The 25,541-nt window shown below is 38.6% G+C and overlaps 1 protein-coding gene across 1 annotated transcript in view; it reads left to right on the top strand.

The window, feature by feature from the left end:
* The window catches only part of LOC124156137, a 372,909-nt gene extending 348,128 nt beyond the window's left edge, over positions 1–24,781 (top strand). The window contains exons 8-9 of the mRNA XM_046530481.1: positions 17,710–17,850; positions 20,921–24,781. Coding sequence (XP_046386437.1) covers positions 17,710–17,850; positions 20,921–22,042 — 1,263 coding nt within the window. The 3' untranslated portion in view covers positions 22,043–24,781. The remainder of the gene's footprint in view (positions 1–17,709; positions 17,851–20,920) is intronic.
* The last annotated feature ends 760 nt before the right edge of the window (positions 24,782–25,541 follow it).

The following is a 25,541-nucleotide window of genomic DNA, read 5'->3' as shown; positions in this document are numbered from 1 at the left end:
GTATCACTGCATATTTGCTTATAATTAATTAAAGGCATAACAGTGAATTGCCATCCTTATCTCAAGCCTATGTCAAATTGAAAAATAATGTATAATGTAATGATGTAAAACATTTTCACTGTTGGTAACGTATTGAAGCACAGATTTAAATTATGGGTCTCATGGAGTCCATCACGTAAATAACTTGTGTAAACCATTTAGTTTCTTTAAAAAAAAAACTTTCGGTAGACCTAAATGGTCAGGTATTTTTAAATAGAGTTAAATTGATTTGCACTAGCTATGTAGGCCACTTTATTAAGAACTAACTTTGTAGTAAATGTTACATCCTTTTTTCCGTCTGTGAAGCGTAAAAATGTGTCACTCTCTTCTCAGCAGAAAATTATTTCCTCCTCTCGTAAATAAAAATAAATAGGAAAAAAAGGGTGGAACGATACAAATCCCACTTCTGTCTCAATTCTAACCATATCAATAATATTTCATTCCTGATGAAATTTTTCAAATGTATGAAGCCGAGGAGGCAAATGAGCTCGTTCACCATAGAAGTGTGAGTGGTTTCGTTCAGAAATTTATAACGCTCTTGTGAACGATTCTCTCATTCGCTCAATGAAAGATTCTCCCGGAACTAATAACAGTAAATGAAAATCTCGCGACGTCACCAGCTCATGAAAAGTGGCTTATAACTGCCGCATTTTCACATTTTTAACTTACTGAGCTGAAAAGGTTAGATTTATTTTTGTTCATAATATACCTTGTTCTTCAATCTACCAAATCCTCTTAGGGAACTGTGGTTTGATGAATCGACCCCAATGCACGAATAGGCATTGTTTACATCTAATACTTCATATAGATTTGAATATATTTCAGCACACACGTAAGGTATTGCCTCCATATTACCTAGATGTCAAATTTCGGGCGTATGTTACAAGTAAAGTTCATTTTTTTATTATTTTATCTTGAGAGAAAGAGGAAAATTTAGGCGTCCCTGAAAACCTGCATGCGTCCTATGCAAGCGAGTAGTATCGCGTCCTTCGATTTAGCCATTTTTACAATTTAATGAGAATTTAAGGCATAAATGTGGTTGGAATGAGTTAAGTTATCCTTCCTATACTCGTATATATCATTTTCTATAAATGCCTGCGTAACAGGATTTCGCTCTAGATAAATAGGTTCTGCATGTATCAGCCTTTCTAACTCCTAACTTTTTTTATGCCTCTTCACACAACTTAAGTCAGGCATTTATTCCCAGAGAAGTTTACCTTTTGTCCCAGTTAATGCTTGCGACATCAATAACAGGAGACAAGAGACGAATAATGGAGAAAAGGGGTAGGAGGAAAATAAAGTCTCAAAATGGTGGGTTGGAGTGAAATGAAGCCGTAAGATTATGTAGCCAGAATCAAAAATAGTTGTAAAAAATTATAAATGTGTGAGGAAGTTCAAATATTCTGTAATAGAATAATTACCCCGGAAATCCTTGAATTTCATACTGAACAATATAGTGCACAATACGTCTTCAGCGAAGCAAACTTATAGTATTAGATAACTCTTCAAATTGAAAACTTTGACCATCCAACATGATACAGCGCCATCGATGTTGAATCCCCTGTCACAACTCGTACCCTGAGAGCTCCTGGGTCTCTCCATTAAGTGTGGTAAGAGCAGGGAAAGGACGTGGGCGTAAAATATGCGGAGGCGGAAGGCGCTGAGAGTGCCAGGTTGAAGCAGTTTGCGTTGTCCCCGAGATAGGCTTTTGTGTTGTACGTGTACCAATTTCGATGAAGGGATCTTGAAAGAGCTCTTCGCGAAGGCGGAATAGTATCCTTACTCCCACCTTGATAAATTTCTCCTTTCCTCAACATTTCCTCATCCCTTTACCCCAGTTTTTTCCACAAATGATTATTTAGTCTTAAGCGGAGCTAACTCATGCAATTAGATTGCCAAAATTTTCCGTGTTGATAACAACGACAATTAGACACGATATAACATCATCTATGTTAAACAATTTTAAATTACTATTTAGTTTTCAATGTAACACGGGTGTAGAAAAACGTTCGAATTCGCTTTATTTACATTTGGTTCCAATTAATATCGCGGAAAATTCTGCCAAATTATCATCCAAACATATTAGTATTTATTACACTATATGCTACAATTTTTCGTGTAATCCTTCATCACTCCTTAATTTATTTTCTTCTGCCACTTCAAAAAATTATCGAAATGTTTTTTTTTTCTAATCACCTTTGAAAACTTTTGGAAGGTTCTGATTCTCATTACTGTATAGAAATTGAGGTTACTAAGTTTCCAATAGCTTCATCGTCATTTGAGGAAAGGTAAACTTTCTTAAGGTGAGTCCTGATAATCACATCACGTCTTTCAGCATACACGTGTCCCGCCGGATGAAGATTGCACTCTGTATTCCGTTCACTTGCTCTCAAATCCCCTCTCCATTGCTCTTTCCTGCTTTCTTTTGTTTTTACTTAGGTAGGTTTCCTCCCTTCGGAGTTAATGCGACATAGGTATCGCAACTCCACATGTCTGAGTAAACACCCATGTCATCGTCTGTTATTCACCCGGTGTCGCTTACCCTCATCACATTTGGTGTGTCTGTAGCTGAAACTAGGAAAAGCTTCGTCGTCATCAGTTTCACCCGGATTGAGGCATACGCCAATTATATGCATAGCAAATCCTTGAATTATTTAGTTCCAGCATTTCTTTAAGTGAAAAATCAAATTTTATTGCAATAAAAGGACTCTCCCTCTTATTCGTAACAGGAATTTTTTTTTGGTCAAGAAATGCTTAAAATTGCCTTTGGATTTTCTGCGGGTATTTGGGCTGGATTTACTTACGAATACTATGTTTTATCACGAGATGACATTCCTTGTAAGAAAATACAAACTTCCAAATTAAATTTCACGTAATAAGTTTGTCTCTCTTTATTGCCCTAATTTACCTTTGAATTTTATTTTTCGGGCCAGTATTATTTTGATCATTGAAATACGAGGGTTGCCCATAAAGTAATGCTTCACAATTTTTTCTCAGCCGACAACAATGGTGCGAATTTGAGACATTACGTATGTGAAGTTTCATCCATGCGCACGCAAGATTTCTTGCTCTTCCGACAGATAGCGTAGCTGTAGGACCGTTTCAAATGGCGTCTGTCAGTGGTGTACGTCGCAAGCAGCGTGCTGTCCTTGAATTTCTAACTGCAGAAAAAGAAACTGTATGGATCATTAAAAAACGCATGTGCAAAGTCTATGGAGTATCTGCTTATCAATTGGAGTACGGTTAGTCGGAGGGCTCAAAGGACGAGGACATCAGATGGCGGTGCGGCGCTGCTCCAAAATTTGCAGCAGTCGGGGAATAGAACAAGGACTGTAACAGGACTTGTACCAGTCCTTGAGAAAGATCGCAGAGCGGGAGGGAGATTTCGTCAAAAAAATAGGGTATATAGTTAAAGCATCATTCTTTCGTATGTGCAATTCTAATTGAGTGCAAATAATAAATGTGGAAGAAAAAAAGATATGGCGCATAACTTTCTGGGCTACACTCGTCATAATTTAAATATTAAAACAGTTCCTTTGTTTCATAACTTATTTTGGAAGCTAAATCATCACTATTTCTTTGTTACTCAATTTTGTCAATCATTAAAATGTATAAATGTACCAAAAATTCTCAAGCTCATACAACGTATTAATTTGCGAGCTTAAAGTCATTCGGCGGTACTTTTAATTCTACTTGTAATCTAGGTGCTCAATTATTTTGCATTGTCGTCACTTTTGTGTTCTCAACTCATCAACATCCAAACTAAGTGAACAAGCGCTCAGCTTTTTGCTTCATTTCCTATTTACGTATGGAGATGAGACGTAACTGTGTTCTAAACCTTTGTTGATTTAATTCTTGGACATCTCCTGATGTTGTCCTGGAGCCTCTTTGGAAATCCCCGTCCAACGCATTTGCCACATTGCTTGAAGTGAATCTCTGCTCGCAAGTACTGTTGACGTGCTGTAGGGCGAGCAGTAGTGAAGTAGTTTACTCTGTCCAGACTTGTCATTATATTGATACTGTGGTGCAATCATTTGAGATATGAAGGAACGTCAGGAGACTTAGCTAAATATCTTATAACTAAATGTTTGGCTTTGAATGCTACTGCTTTGCTCGCAGGTTCCTAATGTTAACACAGTGGAGAGAAATTACCCTGTCTCTTTATTACCATTGATTGAGATTTTCATTTGCTTTGTAATTGGGGGATTTAGGTTAAACATATTACCATACGGTATATGTTAACGATTCAATTCCCTAGTAATTACTCGCTGAAGATATTTTTTGTCAAGACCTTTAAGTTAATCTTAAGAAAAACACCAATCAATCTCATCGGAAGTAAATTGCTCGTTTTTTAACCAATCATACTTTGGTAAGCCGCCTCCTCCGCTCCTTCAAAATGCTCTCTCTGTGAAATTTCAAATTTCATGATTTTAGTTGCACGTGTTTCCAGCCTTAAAGGAATACTTTCTTTAAAACATGAAGTGTTAAGTGAGTATTGATAATCTTATCATTAATCAATATGCTCACCTTTCTATTGATAAGCTGCTGAAACGATTAAATGTTGAATACGTAGGGTAAATGATAATCAAACGTTTGATTAAGAATTTCCTGCACTATTTGTCATCAGAATATTTGTATGGAAATAGCTATTCTTTTCACTATATCCAAGAATAGTGTTATTTTTCTTACTCATGTTCAAAATCAATTTCTTTAGAACGGTCTCTATCCCATTTTAAAATAAAGTCTGGCGGGGTGGTGCGAACATGTGACTTATCACCTCTGTTATCGTAACGACATCGTGTATTTCCAATCGCAGCGTATCAAAATATCTATTTAGTGCCGCAACTATTAGTAACATCGTGAGGCATTCTATCTATAGGTATCGCCTCTCAATCGATCTCTCGCTTCCATCTGCAATGAGGGAGGAATGCGCCGAAAACAGCATCATTAAAGTTTGGTAAAAATTTCCTTGCGCCCTTTCATTTCCTCTTTCTTTTGTTCGAAGGGGAGGCACCGTTTTCAAACTGGCCCGTTTCCACCTCGAAATGGCCCTCTGGGGAGAGATCGATTCCGTATTAAATATTTGATCGGGACACATGCGTGCTTCACGACCGCCAACCTCCTTCTTACCCATCTCAACTATCCTCGCGCGAGCCCCGAACCAGCGGTCCAGCGGCAGAGGCGTGTGCTCTGGTGAATAATTCCGACCTACCCAACGCCGAGGCATTCTTCCCATCTTATGGAGATGGACGAGAGACGCTTAAATGAGGAGGAGGTAGCGAGCAGTCTTGCTGGTCACGCATCCACGCTACCGCGTGATAACACTCCCACCACTCCTGAACTCCCCTCCATCCACCAGCAGCCGTCTTTTCCCATGACACGATAACTTAACTTTTGGTATCGGTCACATCCCGGCAGTGTTTTAAGAAAGAATAATGAATGTTACTATTCTAGATTTCAAATTTTCCGTTTTTTTATATTGTTAATACAATTGCTATTGCCAATTTACCATAATTGAATACCAGTACACCAGAAATAATTCACATGCACGTAAGTAAATGTGAAGATAAATTTGTCAGGCTTATTTTAATTGGCATTCTTACTATCTTTATTTTTATTTGTTGCAATTACCTCATTAGCATCTAATGGCTTACTTGATCTTTTTTGCCTTCACAGTATGTGGCTTTCCTTACGACTTTTTTATATTCCTACAGATATATAATTACTACAGTTTTCCAGCGATGATGCTCAGATCAAAACAAGGACATGATCGAAAATATTCTTTAAAAACATACTAATACGGAAACAGGCGAAATTTATGTACAAAACATGCATTTATGGGGAGAAACTTTACCAATATTTTTATTTTTAAGCCAACCGAGGAGTCATTTACATTTGACCACTATCTTTCCTTTTCAGTTACAGATAATATCTCCAAAATTATAATCATCATAGAAATTTAATCATTCGGCGATTGGTAGTACGCAGTTCTCTAATGAGTCGTCTTATGAACTAATCGTTTGGCACGAAATTAATTATTCATTTTCACTCACTTCATTTCCTGCTCCAGATATCCCAGGTCTTACTTGCATGCTCTTCCCCTCCACCTCTCCTTCAACTATTATCATGTAGTACCGATTAAGCTGTAAGGTATTCAGTATATTCTCCTTCTCTTTTGCCGTTTTTCCTGATGCCAACCATGTTATTATATTTAACTGACCCATCATAGGTGTATTGAGATTTGGTCGGAATGACGTGCAGATTGTGATTTTAACGTATTCTTTTTCTATTGAAACATTTCCTAAAGACCCTATAAGCTGATTTAAAGTTACTGTTGAACTCCATCCATTTAATATAAAAATTGGATAGGTACATTAAGGAGATTATATTTTGGAATTATCGCGGATGTGATCATTATTTTTCCACCCGGTAAACTTTACGCACATTAAAGGTTCTGATGCCTACCATATCATTATATTTAACTGGCCCATCATAGGTGTATCAAGATTTGGCCGGAATGACGTGCAGATTATGATTTTTAACTATTCTTTTTCCATGGAAGCATTTCCTAAAGACCCCATAATTGATTTACTTCCCCGACTTACCCTCTAACATCTATACTCCCTACTTGCACCTATCCCCTCAAAAGACTTTGCTGATGCACTAATCTGTTTTCGCTTGGAACTTTATGGCAGGTTGAACGAGGAGACCCTTGCCTAACTCCCTTTTTGTTCCACGCCTTCCCTCTCTGCGTGAACTTGAGCACGGAGTGGGAGCTCATCGATTTCTCTGAAGTGCCCTTGATGCCAAAAAGCTTCTTCATATTTTCTAGAATGTACTTATGTCTAAATGCCGGTTTTGCGTGACAAAAATGCCTATTAAAGGTAAACATTAACATTCACTGTAAGGCATTTATTTTATGATGCTTGTTTTCTCTTAAGGATTGTTAAAAACCATGTAGTTCCATTGTACCAGTTTTTGTGAAAAATGTTTTCTAAAATCACACTTCCTTCAGTTTTACTATCATCCTTTTCTACAAAAAATCGAGTTTTTACGTCTAAGGTGGAAATAAAATGGGGAGTTTTTATGGAAGAGGAGAATGAGGAATGGGATTTAAATAAGAAAAGAAGTGCTGGAATATATATTTTCAGGCTTCGTGCTTGTTATCATGACCACATAAAATAAAAGATATTTGGATTTACATATACTTACTTATTGATTCAATTTTATGGTTTTGTACGCATTCTCTCGGATTCTCCCCCAGTCATTGTTGTTATGTCTGATTCTATTGGCTCATTCCTGAAGCCCTTAACACTTTCAACCCGAAGGTAAAAATTTTAACTTTGCCGAAAAATTTTTTTTTTGTCATTTAGACTTAGAAGTGTTACACTTTATCAAAAATGATCGATTAAGTCGCTACGCACAAATATGTTTGTGTTATTCAAGATTTTTTGCCATCGTCTATAGGTGATTCTCGGGTCTCGCAAAGGGAAAAGGCTGCGGCGCTCGCAGTATTTTTACGTAAATCACCCGGGGCAACATTTTGAAGTCTTTTTTTTAAGGTATTTCAATTCTTTATTTCTAGGGTTGATTTATAAGGTTACAGGTTATACCCTTACACATTTTTTTATATTTAGTTTGGCAGTTTTTCATTTTTCATAATTATCTATTATGCCTTTTTACTATAATATTTTAATGCATACGATGATTCATTTTACCGATATCGGCTGGGATAAAGCAGCTTTAATTTCTCGTTATTTCACATCCGAGAATATGCAGTATGTCTTAGTAGTGTTCTTAGATAAATGATAGATTTTCGATCCACCGGGAGGAAACTCCCTGTGCGCGCGTCAAGTTAGGGTTGACTCGAATGAGCGGTTTCTGACTTGTGGTGCCGCTGCTGATCGTGCTATTAGCGTGCAAACATTTATTTTAGAACATAAATATATAGTTAGTTATGAACACGTGCCCAATTTTAACCAACTCCTCACATTCCGAAGTCAGGACCTAATCCAAAAGTATCCCGAAACGCACTTGAGAACTTGGCTATGTATGTAAGCCGTCGAAAACGGCTCACTTTCTTGTGGAAAAAGGTCAGTGAAATCTCTCGTTCGCTGATGTATTTTCAGTATTTTATGAACAATTTCTGCGCTTGAATTTTGACAACATTCTTCACTATGCCTCCTGTTCATGCAGCACTTTCCTCCGCAAACTCTGTTGTTTATTTATTTTACCAGAATTATTTAATTATAATGGAGAAACTTAATCAAATTCAACGATTTTTTGAGAAATAACTATGAAATTTGAATGAAATTCCTGTAGTGCAAGAGGCCATATACGAATGATAAAGTTAGTAAATATATGCAGGGAAAATTTTAATCATACCTCCCCGAGAGTCGTATTAGAGGGTAAATTTCATGTCTCATTGACCTAATTTTTTTATCATCATACTTTTATAATGGTCGGCAAAAATATTTCATGAGAACTTATTTTGGATGGCTAAATGTTTGAAGTTCGCACTATTATTAGGTAATGGGTTTGAGTTTTATCCTGATCGTAAAGAGGTGTATTCAGGAGAATTTCTAGTTTGTGTAGAGTAATATTCTTTCAAAATACATTTATTACCGTCTCCGAGAGAAACTGAGAAACCCATAGCCAACATTTTCAGCACCATGTTTCCTCTTCAACGATCTCGTCATTATGTAACGTTGAATTCACTTCCCCCATAAAAGGGTGCTGAAAATGAAGACTGTATTCGTGCATGCTGCAAAAATTGAAAAAAGATTGCAGAAGTAGTAATAAACTTGTCAGCACGCTAAAAACATACTTTCTATTTTTCTTATTTTGGCAATCTTTATTTCAGCGATGAAAAACTCGTTCAAAAATTTTCCCTCTGGTATTACGAACTTTTCTGTGTTTCTTTTCTCTTTTATTTATTTACGGCTGCGCTGAGTTGATCGCGTTTGTTGTAGTTCTATTAAAGTAACCAGGTGATCATTCTAAATGACTGTTGTGCAGATTATTTCTCCTTGTCTAAATAATTGCATTTTTTAAGTAACTCTTTATTTTTTTAATTAGACACTTAGTGTGAAAGTGACAACACAGAGAACAGAAAGAGACGCGCAAAAGCGTCATCGGATAAAAAGATATCCTCTACATTTTGCTAGGTTTAAGATTATTTTTTGAAACAGTATCGTAATTTGTTTCGTCGACAACTGTTAGAGAACTTGCAGTCCTTAGAATATTACAGCATTCATCAAAACAGTGGCGTTAGCCGGAAACGGATACATTAACTTATTTTTCCTAATTAAAATCATTGTAAAAGCACTTCAAAGAGAATAGCTTTTTCTGGCACGGTAAATGGACGCCTTAAAAAGCGCAGTAATGGATTATATATCCTCAAAATGGATACCTCGATAATGAAGGTTTGGTGAAATTACGTACATAAATATTCTACTCGATGTCTCCTCTAACAGCATCTGAAAATCACGGAAATTTCTTTTTTCCAAAAAATGGCATTTGAGATTACAAATTAAAAATATAAATACTTTCCTGGTTTAAAAGCCAACTTGGCCAACAAGCTTGGTTAAGACTAATGTTCATATGCTTAAAGAGATCTTGGAAAATATCGTGTAAGGAAAATTCAGCCTTCAGGGTTTAAATAAAAAATGTTACTCTTATTTCAATTCAGTTCGCGTAATTGACGTAATTGCTCATATTGGGATGAAATGACAAAAATATTGTTGAAGCAGCTTCTCTCGTGTCGTTTGAAATTTTTCCAACCGTTACAGCTCTAACTCAACGCCTGAGGTGTTTGCCACTTTTTGCGAATCCCATAAAATGTGAAAATGTTTCCTCTTGAATTTTTACGCTAGTTCTTCAGGCGTCAAATGTTTCACTTTCTTTCTAGCTTATGCAAAGAGTCGTATCGAGAGGGTATTAAGATTTATGAAGCTATTTCCCCACCGGACCACCAAGAACGATTTTCAGGATGTTTTTGCTTGACGTTTTATCAACTTTTCAATGAGCAGTAATATTCGATAAATATTTCAGTAATGAAGTCAATTAACGATGAAATATACTAATTACTGATTAAATAAAGGACACATTAAGTCGGTCGCTGATACTGTGCCTTACCATATTGCCTTCTAATTTTTTCCCAATATCCAAAAATTTTAATAATTTACGGGTAAAGAGTGGCAATCCAAATTCATCAAGTATACAGGTTTGTTTCATCAGCTTTATTCATAACATTTTTCCCTTAGATTTCTTGCGGCATATATCTAGATATTGGTAATATTTACGTATAATATTCATTTTCAAAGAACTTTCATAGTTACTCAGTTAATTATCGTGAAAATTAACAAGTGATAGTCAATGAGGAGTGCCTGTGAAAAATCAATTAAAGTACTCCACAGAAATTTTTTAATCAATACCGTCTATTGCGTTGGGAATGATTTGAAATTCAATATGGACTAAACCATGAGTAACCACTCATGGGAAATTAATATCTCCATATTCCTATTGTAAGGGACGCGTATTTTTCACTGTAAGGAACCTGTTGCCTATCTTCAAATATTTACCAGATTTGAAATTTCATTTATATAATTTAAAAAAAATTAATGGGCCTAATTAATCATTTTTCTAATAGAAATCAGTTATTTACTCGCAGGAATCAAAAATAAACTCCAAATCAGTCATATCTATTGTGAATGCTCAATTATAATGGACAGTTGAAACTTAGACTCTCGGTTTTTTTCCGTGAAATTGATCTAAAGCCTCGAAGAGACGGACGGAAAAGGAATATGCAGCATTTTTTAATGACAATGACAGTTAAAAATGTATACACTCGGCAGTTTAACCATATTCCTTGAGGTAATAACGTTGGACATCAAATTTGTGCATCGAGGTCACTAGGGAAAAGAGAAAATATTTTTTTATAACTCTCTGGGGATGGACCACTTAGAAAATTGTTTTAATGCTTGGAATTAAAATAAGGTTATAATATGCAGTGAATATAGTAGTAAATAAATTCGAGTTTAATTGACCTGAGGATTTAAATTTATGCATGAGATTATGCACCACGCCTTAGTATGGTAAATGTTAAATATAGTCTCATATAATCAGTTGTATGTAAAGCATTTTTTGAGCAAAACTAAAAGAAAACAAAATTTTCTAGTTCATGATTCAATAATTAGGCAACAAAAAGGATTGGTATTCATTTTCCGGAGAAAAATATACAATGTTCGATAAAGTTGAATATTTTCCAGATTTTACCCTCCATAAGGCACCGTTTAATATCTTATGTTGAGCTGGATCTTTTCCGATGTCATTTTTGCTTCAACTAACGATTTTTAGATGGGTCCTCCAGTAAAATATCGACTCAAATGGTTGTAATCACCATGATATATCCTAAAAATTAATTAGAAAATCACCTCGAAAAAAATCCTGTATTAAGAAGACGACAAAGTATGTCAACAACGAGTGATCAGGTATTTTTTTCTGATTGCATCCGTTTCGCATGCGGAAATTTCAGATATCCGCGTAAGGATCGTCAACGGAGCACGGGCAAGGAGCGAGGAAGTTATCGTGATAGAGGGATTAATGGGGCATCTAAGGGGTGAGGGAACAACGGATGAGCGCTGAACGGAGGCGTACAATGGGAAATGGGGAAAGGGTTGAGGGAAATTGGCGGGGATTCCTCCGTTCCGGAACCCGACAAATGGTCCCACTGTCATCTTCCTGGATCACGTGCTCGGGTCGCCCTTAAATAATGGAATGGGTTCGGGGCGTGTTTAGGTTATCTACCGGTGATAAGGGCAATTCCCTATCTACCTCCGCTACCCGCCTACCTACCTCAAGATGTGTACACGGATAGAATACAGATCGTCGTGAATCGCAATTTCAACTATTAAAATATTGAAGAAGTAGTGAACTTAAGAATTTAACCCTGTAAATATATACTCACAATTAGTACACATTTCTGAAGCTTCGATCATACTAAAATTAAAATGTTAAAAACAGTTTACCAAATAAAAAAGAAACCTGCTGAAAGTGAAGTGAGACACAATGTCGTGGACTGAAAGGTTCCAAAAACAATTAAAACATCTTACCATCAAGAATACCAAAAATATTTAATTGATCCCGTAAAGAAAAGTAATGAAAATCAACTTAAAATAATACTGATGGAGGTTACCGCGGAGTGGTACAGCGCGTGCAGCTAGGTTTCCGGGTCCTCCTCCGCGTCTATGAATCGACGGACAATTTATTTTATATTTTCTAATCCAGATACGTTGAACTAAAAGTGGAGTCATTTACGTCTAACCTATTAAATTCTGTTTACATACATGCGTCGTAAATAAGTATCTGTTACCGAAAACGACCTCCTTCCCCATTCATAGTTGAGGAAGTCAAAGCAATTATCAAGGAGAGGAGTAAAATCAAATGTACCAACGTTCATATCTGAGATGCATTGGTTCACAGAAAATAGACTCTTAGGAATAAAGTGAAATTCGGGGATTCTACTCCAGAGCGTTTTCGAAACTAATAGATTCTTATATGGCTTGGCGTCAATTGAACTTAGATTACTATTGCGAAAAGCTGCCGTGGTTATCGGCGTGTTTTCATTACACCAATTGAGTGCATACTTTACAATTGTCGTCTTTGAATATTTAGACGAATAAAAGGACCTTGCTATCGACATAGCACTCTTTGACAATTAAATCAACTTTAAGCATATAATCCTCGCCTCACGACGATAAATTCAGGCTTGATGAATATAAACTCCAACACCACCAATGCTAGCACATCAATATCATCATCTTTTTTTAGTAAAATTCGTTCACTACCGTCAGTTTTTCTCGGGAATATTTTGCCGCTTCGAACTCGGATATTTACTAACCTTGACTGCCCGAGTACATAGCACAAGTCCATGACGTATGGAGTTCTTTCATTACGAAAACATTGTCTTTGTACGACGTCGTGGAATTAAGTGCAAGGCATTAAAAAAAACTCATAATTCACAGAATTTTGGGACTACTTAAACCCGGAGCGACACGTAACGCACTCGTTTCGCATTTTGTAGGTCTATCAAAAGAGAAGGAATGCACGTCGGCATATATCGCGACTGTTGAGCAAGAACTGCCAGGTTTGTAGCCACAGTGACTATATGCCCTTCAAATCGAAACTAGAAGCTTGAACGTGGTGGAAGGGTTCCGTATAAGCAGCGATAACACTTCGTGACTTCCACAATTTATTTTTTTTGGTACACTGCATTTTACTGGGAAATGAAAGAGGATAAATACACAGGAAATTCGGGAGATTGCACTAAATGTCTTCTAATAAAACTTCTCAACTACGTTACGGTTCCTAACCTATCCCCATTATTACTCGTCGCCATCCCAAAACCCACACCCCCAAAAGCCGAATGACAAACTTTGTTCCCCCCCACCTCTTTTCCCTTCCTGTTTAACCTGTCCCAGCCCTCTAATAAACCACCAAAACATGCATAAACCTGTCATTTTCAAATTTTTTAATTGTGTTTATGTCCCTGATAATGGCTTGATAGCCGAAAACGGTCTTAATTTTTTTAAAAGAGTTTTGAAAGTCACGAAGTGCTGACTATATAACCTCTTATAAAGATGAAAATATGAATTTAATGTTAACCTACAAATTATCTTGAGCGGAAAGTTGACTTTTACTACTAAGCATTATCGTATGCAGGCATGAATTTTAATACTACCACTATTACATGAAGCATAAAAAATATTCTGTTTTTATACAATCGCAAAAAAACACAATTAATTACAATTAAATAATGGTGGTCATGTATTTTGCAAATTTTAATGATAGCGATTTTTAATTAATAGATTTCTGTTATTAAGATTCAATACATTCAATATTTTATTGTTTTTGGTAATTACTAGCATCCAATTAAAATTTCGCTCGCCTATTATAAATTGAAAAAATCCTTTCTCTAACGCATATTTTGCAACCGATAACACGGAGAAAACTTATACTAGCTGCTTTAATGGAAGCGGATCTTAAATAATAATCGATAAATTAGATATTTGGAAAACTATTTCAATGGTTATTTTTTCATTCCTGCAGAGAGTTTTGTTATTAAGATGGCTGGATTACAAAGTCATAGTTGTGCAATGCCCCAATTAAAATTGACGCCAACGGCATTAATTATGGTCCGTAACGTAAACAACAAATCCATTTTTATTATTTCCATGGTTTATTCGCACCATGTAAATATCGGCTATGACCTCTATGGAATATTCTCTATCAGTTATTTGGTTATCAAACGTATCATTTTATTTTTTATCCGTGGATAGTTATATTTTCTCCTTGATATTTTACGGGTTCCTGTTGATGCTCATGTACCATATTGGACGTTAAGTATGAGATAATACATTTTTCCTGTCATATTGATTAATGTTGCAATTAAAATTTGGTGATTCACAAAAGAGCTTTTACCACATTTCGTAGTTTTTATGGACCATAAAACACCTGCAGTTGGAGCAACACGACAACTAGGCCATTTATTCTGCATAGTCTTCTATAACTATTCCAATCTTGGGTTTTTTTGGGCCGTACCAATAGGAAATGGATAAATTTTAACCGTATAAGAGTTTTCCATGAAAAATGGGACAGCTTTTGGTGGTTACGATAAGATGTATGGGAATTCGGTAATTAATTTTACTGGCCTTCGCTGCTACGTAAATAATTTTATGCCTTCCAGTCTTCTTCTTTTGAACGTCCGCGTCATTGCATAAGCACTATGGAAACTTCGTGGTTGAGGTTAGCAAAGTAGTTTTGAGCGATAATGATACGTAGTCCACGTAGAACCATCCGTTTATTTTAAGGCATCCCAATAAGTATGTTTACCACACTATTTTCTTAAGCCACGCTATATTTCAGTCATCAACCCTTCTCTCCAATTTCCAAAACCTTTCAATCCAACCTTTGACTTAGCAACTCACGTCACTAGCCTCGTCAGTAGCAAAACATTTTGTGCATAAAACCTTTTAAATATTTCTGCTTATTGTATTTTCATTTTCTTATAACCTGAATTTCAATAAATATTTATGTCGATTCGTTAAGGTTTTATGATATTTTTTCTACATTAATTCCCCATTACACCGCCATCGACATTTTTTTCTCGACTCCTGCATTTTGATCGTAATCTATTTTATCGAGCCCTCGTTTTCTACTAGTATAGTTTTCGATTAACGTCGAACCCCGCCGAATCAATCACTTCACCAGCAAGAGCTGTTGGAATGTATAATTCATTTAGTTCAATTTTCCGCTCAATCACTCCCATGCGGGTCCGTGCTCGCTTTTAAAAGGGTTACGGAGTACATTAGTGAATAAATAAATAAGAATGACACCACAGATTCCTCGGAAATTCGAGTTCTCTGCTTAGATTTAAGTGCGTTTGACACTGATGAGATTGATACGCTCCCGAGCACCCTAAAGGGCGTAAGGGGGCCGTGATTACATCGGAAGTGTTTTAGCTTTCCTCTTAATGGTCCAATAATTGGAACCCCGGGCCTTTAAAGAGACCCTGAATGTCTCCAGTTCCCTCATCCCATTTACCCTGATCTCTCCTTTCTTCTATCCATTTTGTAAAAAAAATCTCCTTGTCTTCGTTAGTCCCTCATTTTTGTTCTTTAAGAGGATTAATCATTCCAGTTCAACCTATTCTTTTCCGGTGAAGTATTACTCGCTCAAAACTTATTATGCCATGTTGAAATTTTCAGAGTTCCGTTTTCATTATTTGCACTCGTCGAACAAATAATAAATTTACCTTAAAAAAAGAGAGGCCTTTGGGTGTCAATATCCACAGAGAAAGAATCAGTATGCTTCGATTTTCGGACGAAATACCAGTCATAACCAAGACAGAAAAGGATTTAAGGAGACATTGGTAAATATGGAATGTACAATGGCCAAATGTCAGCTTCAAATCAACAAAACGAAGACTAAGATACTAATATGCAGAAAAAGAGAGGGTAGGACAATGAATAGACGAACCCAGAAAGAAATAATAAGTAAAATAGCGGGGGTAAGAAGGCCTTTCTACAAAAAGAACTGTCTTCTTACAGCTGAAAGTACAAGGATAGAAGTAAGGAAACAGTTCATCAGATGCTACATATGAAGCATGATTCTCTATGGAGGCGAGACAGATACGGGAAAGTCAGGAGTGGAAGCATTCGAAACGTGGTACAACCGAAGAATGATGAAGATGAAATGGATTGACTGAATAAGTAATGAGGAACTGCTAAGAAGTTTGGGAGAAATGAGAAGTCTTCTAAAAAAACTTAAGGATGAGACGGAACAACTTAGTTGGCCACATTATGAGGCATGATGGTCCGATGAAAAAAATTGTGTGAGGACTGTTGAAAGGATAATACGGCAAGTGACAGTCCCAAATGAGTTACACACGTTAGGTTATAAAGAATTTCTAACAGAAGAAATACGCGATTATGAAAAGGTTAGTGCATAGGAAAGCGGCGTTGAACGAATCCTAGGAGTTTTGACTTCTGATGATGATTACCTTTCAATTATTTTCTCAGGGATAAATTTCTAATTAAATGAGATGCCGAAAACCTTTAACAGCTGTATACTTTTTATATCCGGTAATATTCGAACTGATAGCGTAAGTTTTAACCCTCTTTAACCCAGCCTGGGAGATATGAAATTTCAAGATTTTTCATTTTTAAACCTTGAAGATTTTGCACTGAATAAATCTCAAGATGATAATAATCATGGCAGCTAAATACTTCCATTACAATTTTCACCACAAAGTAATGCGTAGTCCAAAATAGAGCAGAAAATTTACATATCTTTTATTTTTGATGTTGCTTAGAAGTATCAATGGGTTATTGGTTACACAAGTAATCCATGGCTTAAAAAAACCGATCTTGAGAGAGGTATGTGTCCTCTCGATCGAAGTTTTGCCGTCTTGTCCTGATCTTACTTTTACATCTGCATGGGAAGCCGTCTGGAAGTCTTTGTTTACGCTCCATCCCTAGAATCATCTAAGGCTGTAGGAACCGCTTCCCACTCATCACCTGGCAACCCATGAATCCCAATTTCACCCGCCCATTTTGACGTCACATGGGAAATATCTCGTACGTGAGGGGCCCGAATATGACTTGCTTTCAAGATTTTTTCTACCTGATGGCGTTGACACAATTACCATGATTAATTTCTTGGTTATAGTTTCTACCATTGGCACACAAATTTTATGTTGTTTCTTATGAAAATCCTACTATTATAGAAATTGGTTTAATTAGTAGTATCTTGATTTTAATGCATAATGTACTCATAAAATCCATAATTTGGTGATTTCATCAAGGTATATAATTTTTTAAACCATATAAATATTAAATGTATCTACCATAAGTAATATCACCATTTATTATGGTATTGCATTATTAATTACAAGATTTCCATGAATTTCGCAATTTTTGTGGCTTTCTTTTTTTTCTATTTTCCATTTTTCCCACAATTTCGGATTTTGTTCGGATATTTCTACTACATTCAAATACTGAGTTCAATGATAATATCGAAAAATCTTGAAATCTAGCAAATACCTACGTATTAAATTAATATCACACGTTAACTTAAACTTGCTAACCTATTTTTCCTGTTATCTTTCAGGCCAAGAAAGGATCAATGCTCATGCAATCGGAGCACATAATAATCATAATGGTCATGTTTTGCCTCATTCTCTTCGGAATGTGCTTCGCCTTCGTCTTTAACTGTGTCCGGAAACTCGTCAGGGACCATCGAATTATGCAGGTGGGTACATTGTTATTTATATTTATTTCAAACTATCGTAGCCTCGCAGACGTTTTTCCATTGGAAAACGATTCTTCAAAAACGTGCTAAAAGTTCAGTTAGGCAATTTTTCGGTATATAATGTGATTCGGAGGCTGTCTTGAAGATTTCCTGAGTCTTAAAAGTGTTATTGAAAACACTCAACGGCTCCTTAACTTTAATTTGTGTATTAGTGTATTGATTGGGTACCGAATCAAGGCGAATTTTTGAGATTCATGTATTATTGCAGATTTTTTCATTCTACATGTGTTGAAAGCATCATAATTCCTGCCTTAAAATTTCTATTTCAATTTAATAGCCAGATAATGAGCTGGCCTAATACCAAATGACTCAGCAAAGTTACTTTTTTTCTCAAAATAAACTCTCTAGTCAATGAAAACGTATTAAAAAGATATTGCACTTATTTTCACTATGATATTCAATCTACTAATGTCAAAAGCATTAAATTGACTTGTGGTGTGAAAAACCACGTCTACTCTAACCACCACCTCTGAAATAAATATGAATAAGATTATTTCCATGGTTACTCCTTCTCACTTTATTTTTCTCTTCTCCATTTCTCCGCACCTGGCAACCCATTTTCACCCCTTCACTCCTGCCATGAAAACCCATCCACGAATTTTCTCCTCCCCTCATTTTACCATTGGCTTTTCGCACCCCTTTCACTCCATTGTGGGATCACCCATGGTTCCGTGCGACCCCGAAATGCCGCATTAAAACCCTTTCTCCTCGCCCGATGCAACATCACTGGCCCTCTATTACCCCCTGCGGCCGAAATACCTTCTCGACCAACCCTTTTTAATGCTCCCACCACAAAAACGCCCGCTCTCCCTCGATGGACCTCGAAACGCCGCACGATCCTCATTTGTCTCCTTCGCACCCTTTCTTCTCTATCATCATCCTCCGTCCTTCCTCGCCCTTTTCTCCTCTTCGAACCCTTTTACCAATAAACTCGCGCCTCTGTCACCAACACCACAACCTCTCCCCGCTGTTGTCCCGCCGAACAACACCCGCAACACACCTTCCCTCCAACGCCTCGCTAAACGATCCCACTTCCACTTTTCTTCGATATCACCTGACCCATTTTGCATTGCATGGTTGTCGCGTGTCTTTACGACAAATTGCCTTCAATATCCAATTGTTTTTCTCATGTGTAAACTGTATTCCTTGATGCATGTCTATCGTATTTGAAACACCGCTACTCTTAATGTAAATTAATAAAACTCTTTATCATTTCTTCTATTTCTCAATTATGTTGCTTCCTTCATCTGTTCTTTGTCTGATTCTCTATTTTATTATCCGATGTCATTATTATCCGATTATGTCTTTATATATATTCAATCGCATGTTAATGAAATTAACCTCTTTTGTCTAAATTCGTGATATTTACCTCATTTCATTCCTTTTCTTAATATTTTACTAAAAATTATCTTTAATTTTTGCTTCAACTAATTTCTCATCGATTTATTTTGTTCTGACAACATTTGGTACTTGTATATATTTTCCGCTTTTCATGTTCCTTTGTTCTTTTTTTCTAACTACGGGCCGTCTCACCCTTATTGTTATTTTCTTCTATACTTATACTTGTTATGTCCCATGTTTGGCCATTTTATCGACCTCGCCGTGTTCATGAAACCCATTGTTTTCTATTCTCCTAACTGCTCCGCTGCACTACTGCCTGACCCTTCCCAATCCCCTCTTTTCTTCTCCCGTTCACTTGGGATTTCACTGTAATCGCCTTCTCTCGGCAAATCGACTGCACGCATTCCACTTTTCTTCCCTTCCCTTCGCATCAACTCCATTCTTATTCGACCCCTGCCCAATCCCACTTCTCCTGCCCCAAATTATTATTATCATTGTCCGCCGCCTCGCCAATACTTCTCTTCTCCGCACGGCCCTTCTCCCATTCTCTGCTAAAAATTGCATTCCACTCCGCCCCAAAACCATTTCCTCCAACTCTCTCCGCGTGAACGGTAATCGCCGTCATTATCCCCACTATCTCTTTCACCATTTCACTATTTTCATCCTCCCTGCCATGTCATGTTTTGCATTACTTTCTTCATATCCTTCTTATGACATTAACCGGCGGTAAAAATCAATATTTCCGCTTGCGCATCGCCAAATGCTTCTGCTTCCCCAATTAATTTTGTCCACTGGTTCATGTTCCTTCAAATTGCATGGTCAAACATATTTATTACACCTATTTATTTTTGTTTATCTGTATCATTAAAATAACGTCATTTTCTTTCCGTCCAACTCCTTTTGAATGGGTACGCTACCAAACTGCGCTGTATTTAACTAAACGTGAAAATCCCGTTTTTCTCTGACTTGCACTTTTCACCTCTTGAACCTTCCTATAATCTGTGCCTTTGGCTATACATGCATGGTCTTCCTTTGTGATGCCTTTCTAACGCTGTATTTTATATGCTTATTCTTACATGGCTTGCAAAACATATTTTCTCTCCCAACCAACGGATACTCCAAAAAATCACATTAAATCGATGTCTATTTTTTTGCATGCATGTGCGGCATGAATTCGTACCCTGTGTGCCAACTTATCGCCTTTTATGCTGATAATATATGCTCACATCCGTGAACGCTTATATGCATATGTCCTATACCCATTTGCGGAATACATGGAATGTTCGCGGCAAATCTGCTTATGACGGATATGTGTACAAATCTATTTTTTTTTGTACTTTTACTACCGACGATTGCTACTTTGCATGAAAATTATGACTAATGAATGGCATGCAACCGTTACTATGTTACTGGCGTTGTTTATGATTACCTGCTCTTGATGCATGATGCACGCATTGTTTTTCGCCTCCAATAATGACTCGCATGAACTCCTCAATTTGGCTGATGACGTTTTGCTGCCGTGTCGATATGGATCGATCCGCTCGATATATGTTTTGCTGCTTGAATATGTTTAAATCTTCTACCATACCGCCACCCTCTGCCGTTGAAATCTCCACCCTCACCACGGAACACCCCTGAAACCTGCCCGCATTCAAATATCCGAACGCAGGATCACATCCGGCAATCCCGCGAGGGCCAGCTTGACACCCTGGGCCGTCTGGGCGCTGGCTCGGGCATCATCGCGGCTCCCGCCGGCGGCTCGAGCGGCGCCGTCTCCGCCTCTTCATCGTCACCTCCGCAGACCAGACGCCGGCGCTCGCACCGCCCGCACCGCCGTCTCTCCTCCAGATACGCCTCCTCGGCGTCCACGAGCGAAGACGACGACGAGGAGGACGAGGAGGCGGCGCGGATGGCCTCCGCGGGCCGGGAAGCCGTGTACGGCGTGCCCACCGCCCCAGCGGACGTGCAGAACAAGAAGACGAAGAAGGGCCGCAAGGGAGCCAAGGAAGGTTCGAACGGGGAGGCACTCGACGACGGAGCAGAGCCGGCCGGGTGCTACGTGCCGGCCGTGGGTGCGGGCGGCGGCCGGGACCTGTTACCCACCACCATCCTCACGCACTCCCTGGTGTCCTCGGCGAAAAGGTCCAACGGAGATGCCGTGTTCGTCCGCCGGGAAGCACCCGAGGACGACGCCGTCATCGTGCAGACGAGGGACGCGGAGGTGTCGGTTCAGGTCGGCGAGGGGGACGACACTGCCGAAGGAGAGAACGGGGAGGAGGACGAAGAGGAGGAAGAGGAGGAGGAGGAAGACGAGGACGAGATGGGCAGCAGCCCCGGACCGCCTCCAGTGCAGATGCGGGACAATGAGTGCCAGACCAGGGACAGTCTCCTGCTCATGAACCCTCCAGTCATGCCCTGCCCTGCCCATAAGCCCCCACTCACCATGCCCAGGCCCCAGCCCCCGCCGATAGCTCCCAGGCCAGTTCTGCCCCCCTTCACTACCTTCGGCAGGGGTGCCGGGCACGGTAACAGGGTTCGGCCCCCGCAGCAGAACCCTAACATGGCTCCCGCACCGCCCATGGTCCACCAGACGCCGCCGCCACCGCCGCACATCATGGCGGCGCAACACACGCAGCTGCCGCCCGGAAAGCGTGGCCCGCCCCCCGACCACAGGGGTGGCGTGAGGCCGGACGCGACCCCGGACATTGGTCGGCAGGGGCAGGGGCCGGGGCAGAGGCCGTTCAGCATCGAGTCGACCAAGTCCGCTCCCGACGTCATCGTGATGCACTGACGATGGTGAGGTGCCGATGGCGGGGGAGGGTCCGAAGATGGCCGCCCCCGCATCGGCAAGCCGGGCCCACAGAGGAGGCCCAGCACCCCGGACATCTGGGTCATCGGGGACGTCCACCACGACACGCCGGACAGGGTTGACTGCCCTACCGGACTTGACGTGTGAACTGGACGTCGCCGTAGCATAATTATCCCCAGCATCCGGCCGGGAATGCGCGCTCGGTTTCATCCGGATTACGGAGCCAGCAATAAGACTAATACGCCTTGGTGCATCTGGTCGGAAACCGATTGCAGGAACGCGACGAATCAAAATAGAGTTACAATGACACCGTCCCTACAAGAATGGAGAACCATTAGCAAGGAGTGTACCAAATGTATTCGAAGGCTGGTATTCGGGTCCCATGGTCGTGCCTGGGCATTCTTGCTTTCATGAGGATAGTTCAGTGGCCAAAACAATGCTTGGCAAAGCAGCAGTAGTAGGAGACTGTCCCAAAGCCGCAGTACCCAGGCCCCATCTTGCATTCATCAAGGCAATTGAGTGCTCGTTGAAGCATTTAAGTAAAAGATTTAGGCCAGAAGGTATATGCCTGCTCGTCGGGGTATTTTTGCATTCATCTGGGTGTTATAATGAAGTACGTTTGGTGCACTCCTACCGTCTGGTGTAAAGGAGTGGATCGATTGAATCATGTGACCAAATCCGTTGTAGCGTTATCGACATTTACATTGGACAAAGCTGCTGATGGCTCCACGTAAGGTGATGCGCCTCAGTGTGTTCTACATTAGTGGAGGGAATGTGGGAAATGTGCCTTACGGAATAGATGAGACTAATTTGCTAGGTGTAGCATCGTGGAAATAATTATTGAGCGAAATGCTATCGAGCCAATGTGAGACTTCGTTGTATTCATTGCAGTGCAAGAATGAGTTAATCATCAGCTGTTCCTTTTGCGGACAATATAAAACATTGTAGCGCTTAATGCTATAAAAAGCGAGCGCCGCTATCCTTTTTCTTCCTGACTAATGGTGAATGAAAGAGGATTGGATTTGCTGATGAACAAAGAGTTAAGGCTGGGAGACTTTGACATATTTATACGATTAAAGTGTTTGTATAGGCATTAGTGGTGTTCAGAATCCAGAGAAGTTTTTGGAAACACTCGTTTTTGTTGATTGGTGCTTTTTTAAGATGATGAAATATTTACCCATGAGGGTGCCAAGAAAACAGTTGTTAGGGAGGTAGCCATTCTTTCTACAGTAATACATCCGAAGACCTCGGTAGTGATGTAATAGTTCCCTGGGCATTACAATCTGTTACTTCCCTGTGGCGCAGAGGAAGAACATTTACCCTAACTACTCACCCACTTGAAGCAACTCAGTATTTTCCCGTCGCAAACTGTGAATGAGTTTTATTCGGTGACATATTGTTAACTTATTTATTTTATTACCTAAAAGGGAGTCATTATCCCATTAAATGTGGAGAACAATACAAACTGCCATGAACTTCAAGAAACCAATAGTATTAAATGTGTGCTGATTGTTTTTTTTTTCTTTTTCAATAGTATTATATTGTCATCGGCATTGAAAATTACCTTTGCTGCTGTTAATCCTACTGTTAAATTTTACTGTTGCTTTATTTATCCCCGATGCCTTCATCATTTTGAAACAATCGTCACAATTGCAAGGAAGTCAAAACTTCCCAATACAATACGATGCATAAAAAGACAGGTATAGAGTGGTGCTCCGTTGACAGTGATTTGGCATCTTTGAGTAAATTTATTTTCAAGATTGTGTGCTCCCAAGTGTGACCATATAAATTGGAATCCTAGATTTTTCTATGCAGTCGACTCCCAAATTTTAATTCCACTCAGAACATCCTGTTCGTGGTCAAAGTGGGACGCCAGAAATGGTGATGTTATCATTGAATTTTCCATTGTACAGTTCCATCACATCTTTAAACATAACTGTAATGCATTTCACTTGGAGACTTGGCAATGCTGGGTAGTGTGGAGCTCAACTATGCGATGTCACTTGGGTCCAAATCGCGTGCTTTTCTCATCCACTATTGAAGAGACATGGTTCCTGGCGGACTCGTGGTTGATTGAAAAAGTTTTTTTTCCTCAGTCCGTTTTTCCGGAGTGTGTTTCAATGTGTCTCTCTTTCTACGCTTCGGGACACAAAATTTCCAGCTCAGAGTTCATCGATGCAACTACTACCTTTTGTGATCCTACCCGCTTCAAACCTTTTTCGATGGTAACTTGGAAATTCATTGGTTCTCGCCTGTTAATGAAATGACACGCTCAAAGCAATGTTTTTTATTTGCGCAATGAAGATGTGGCTCATGGTAGCTTAAGGAAAAATTACAGGATTGACCCAGTAAGAAGTTTCCTTGCGAAAACGTGTTGTCGAAATTTTATTCCTCCAAAAGCATTGCTTTGACCATCTCCAGACTAGAATATAGTAAGGATTTATCTAAATCGTTGTGGGTGTTGGTGTCCTGGTGACAAGCATCCGATTTTTTGTACAGCTGTGGGAAAATATTTGGGAGAAATGTCCTCTTTAAAATAATTTTTTGTACAACCTCGTCTTAAATGGTGCTCGTAGAGTATTACACGAACGCCGCCGTCTGACTGTCCTTATGACGAGCAGGAAAATCAATGAATTTGGCGGAAGTTCAGTTCTAAATCATGTGGAATACTCAAAAATTGTAATGTCCGATTTATTAAAATATCATGTTTTACTGAAATTACCAATGACTTCAATTTATTTATCTACCAACCATAGCCAAATTATCCCGAAATTTATTATGCCATACCTATATTATTTTTCGGTTGCAGAGATAAAAATATGAATGGCTCTATGTATATTTATAGGTATGTACGACATATTTTGGGAGACAATACTGAATCAGTGATGATACTGATTCATGTGTTTGGCAAGACTTCCTGCTGATTTTTAGCTTAAATCATTGCATATAAATTCCTTAATTATGGATAACTTGTTATAAGGAATCAACTTTTCTAGTTTAGGCAAAACATAAAATAAAAGAGAAATCTTCATTGCAAGAATTGAGGTAATCTAAGATGTATTTCTGGTTTAAATTATAAACATTAAGGTATAATTGACTTTAAACATGATACTTCTTTAATTCATTTTGCACTTTCTAACCAGTATTTTGATCTGTTGCTGTTTTGTTTGACACTCAATGGATTCCATAGCCCCTCATAACTCACACCCGAGCAGTACTGTCAAAAACTATTAAGTTTTCTATTTATTATTTTTTATCCTTTTAATTGATATTTTTCATTATAAATGATATGTTAAATCAGATTAGAGCACATGAAGTGTATATTTTAACGCTTAGCTTTGCAAAGAGGCGTGCGACGTAAATTTCTAGTGTATACGATTTTTGATATTAATTTTTTTTAGTAAAATTGGGAGGAACAAGATATATTTTTTTGCGGCATGCCATGAGAGGAAGACTTATTTTGTCATGCTCCTATGAAAAA

The sequence above is a fragment of the Ischnura elegans genome, chromosome 3, assembly GCF_921293095.1.
Source record: "Ischnura elegans chromosome 3, ioIscEleg1.1, whole genome shotgun sequence".
Taxonomy (NCBI): Eukaryota; Metazoa; Arthropoda; class Insecta; order Odonata; family Coenagrionidae; genus Ischnura; species Ischnura elegans.
Note: the sequence above shows the minus strand (reverse complement) of the source record. Positions and strands in the feature narration are given on the sequence as shown.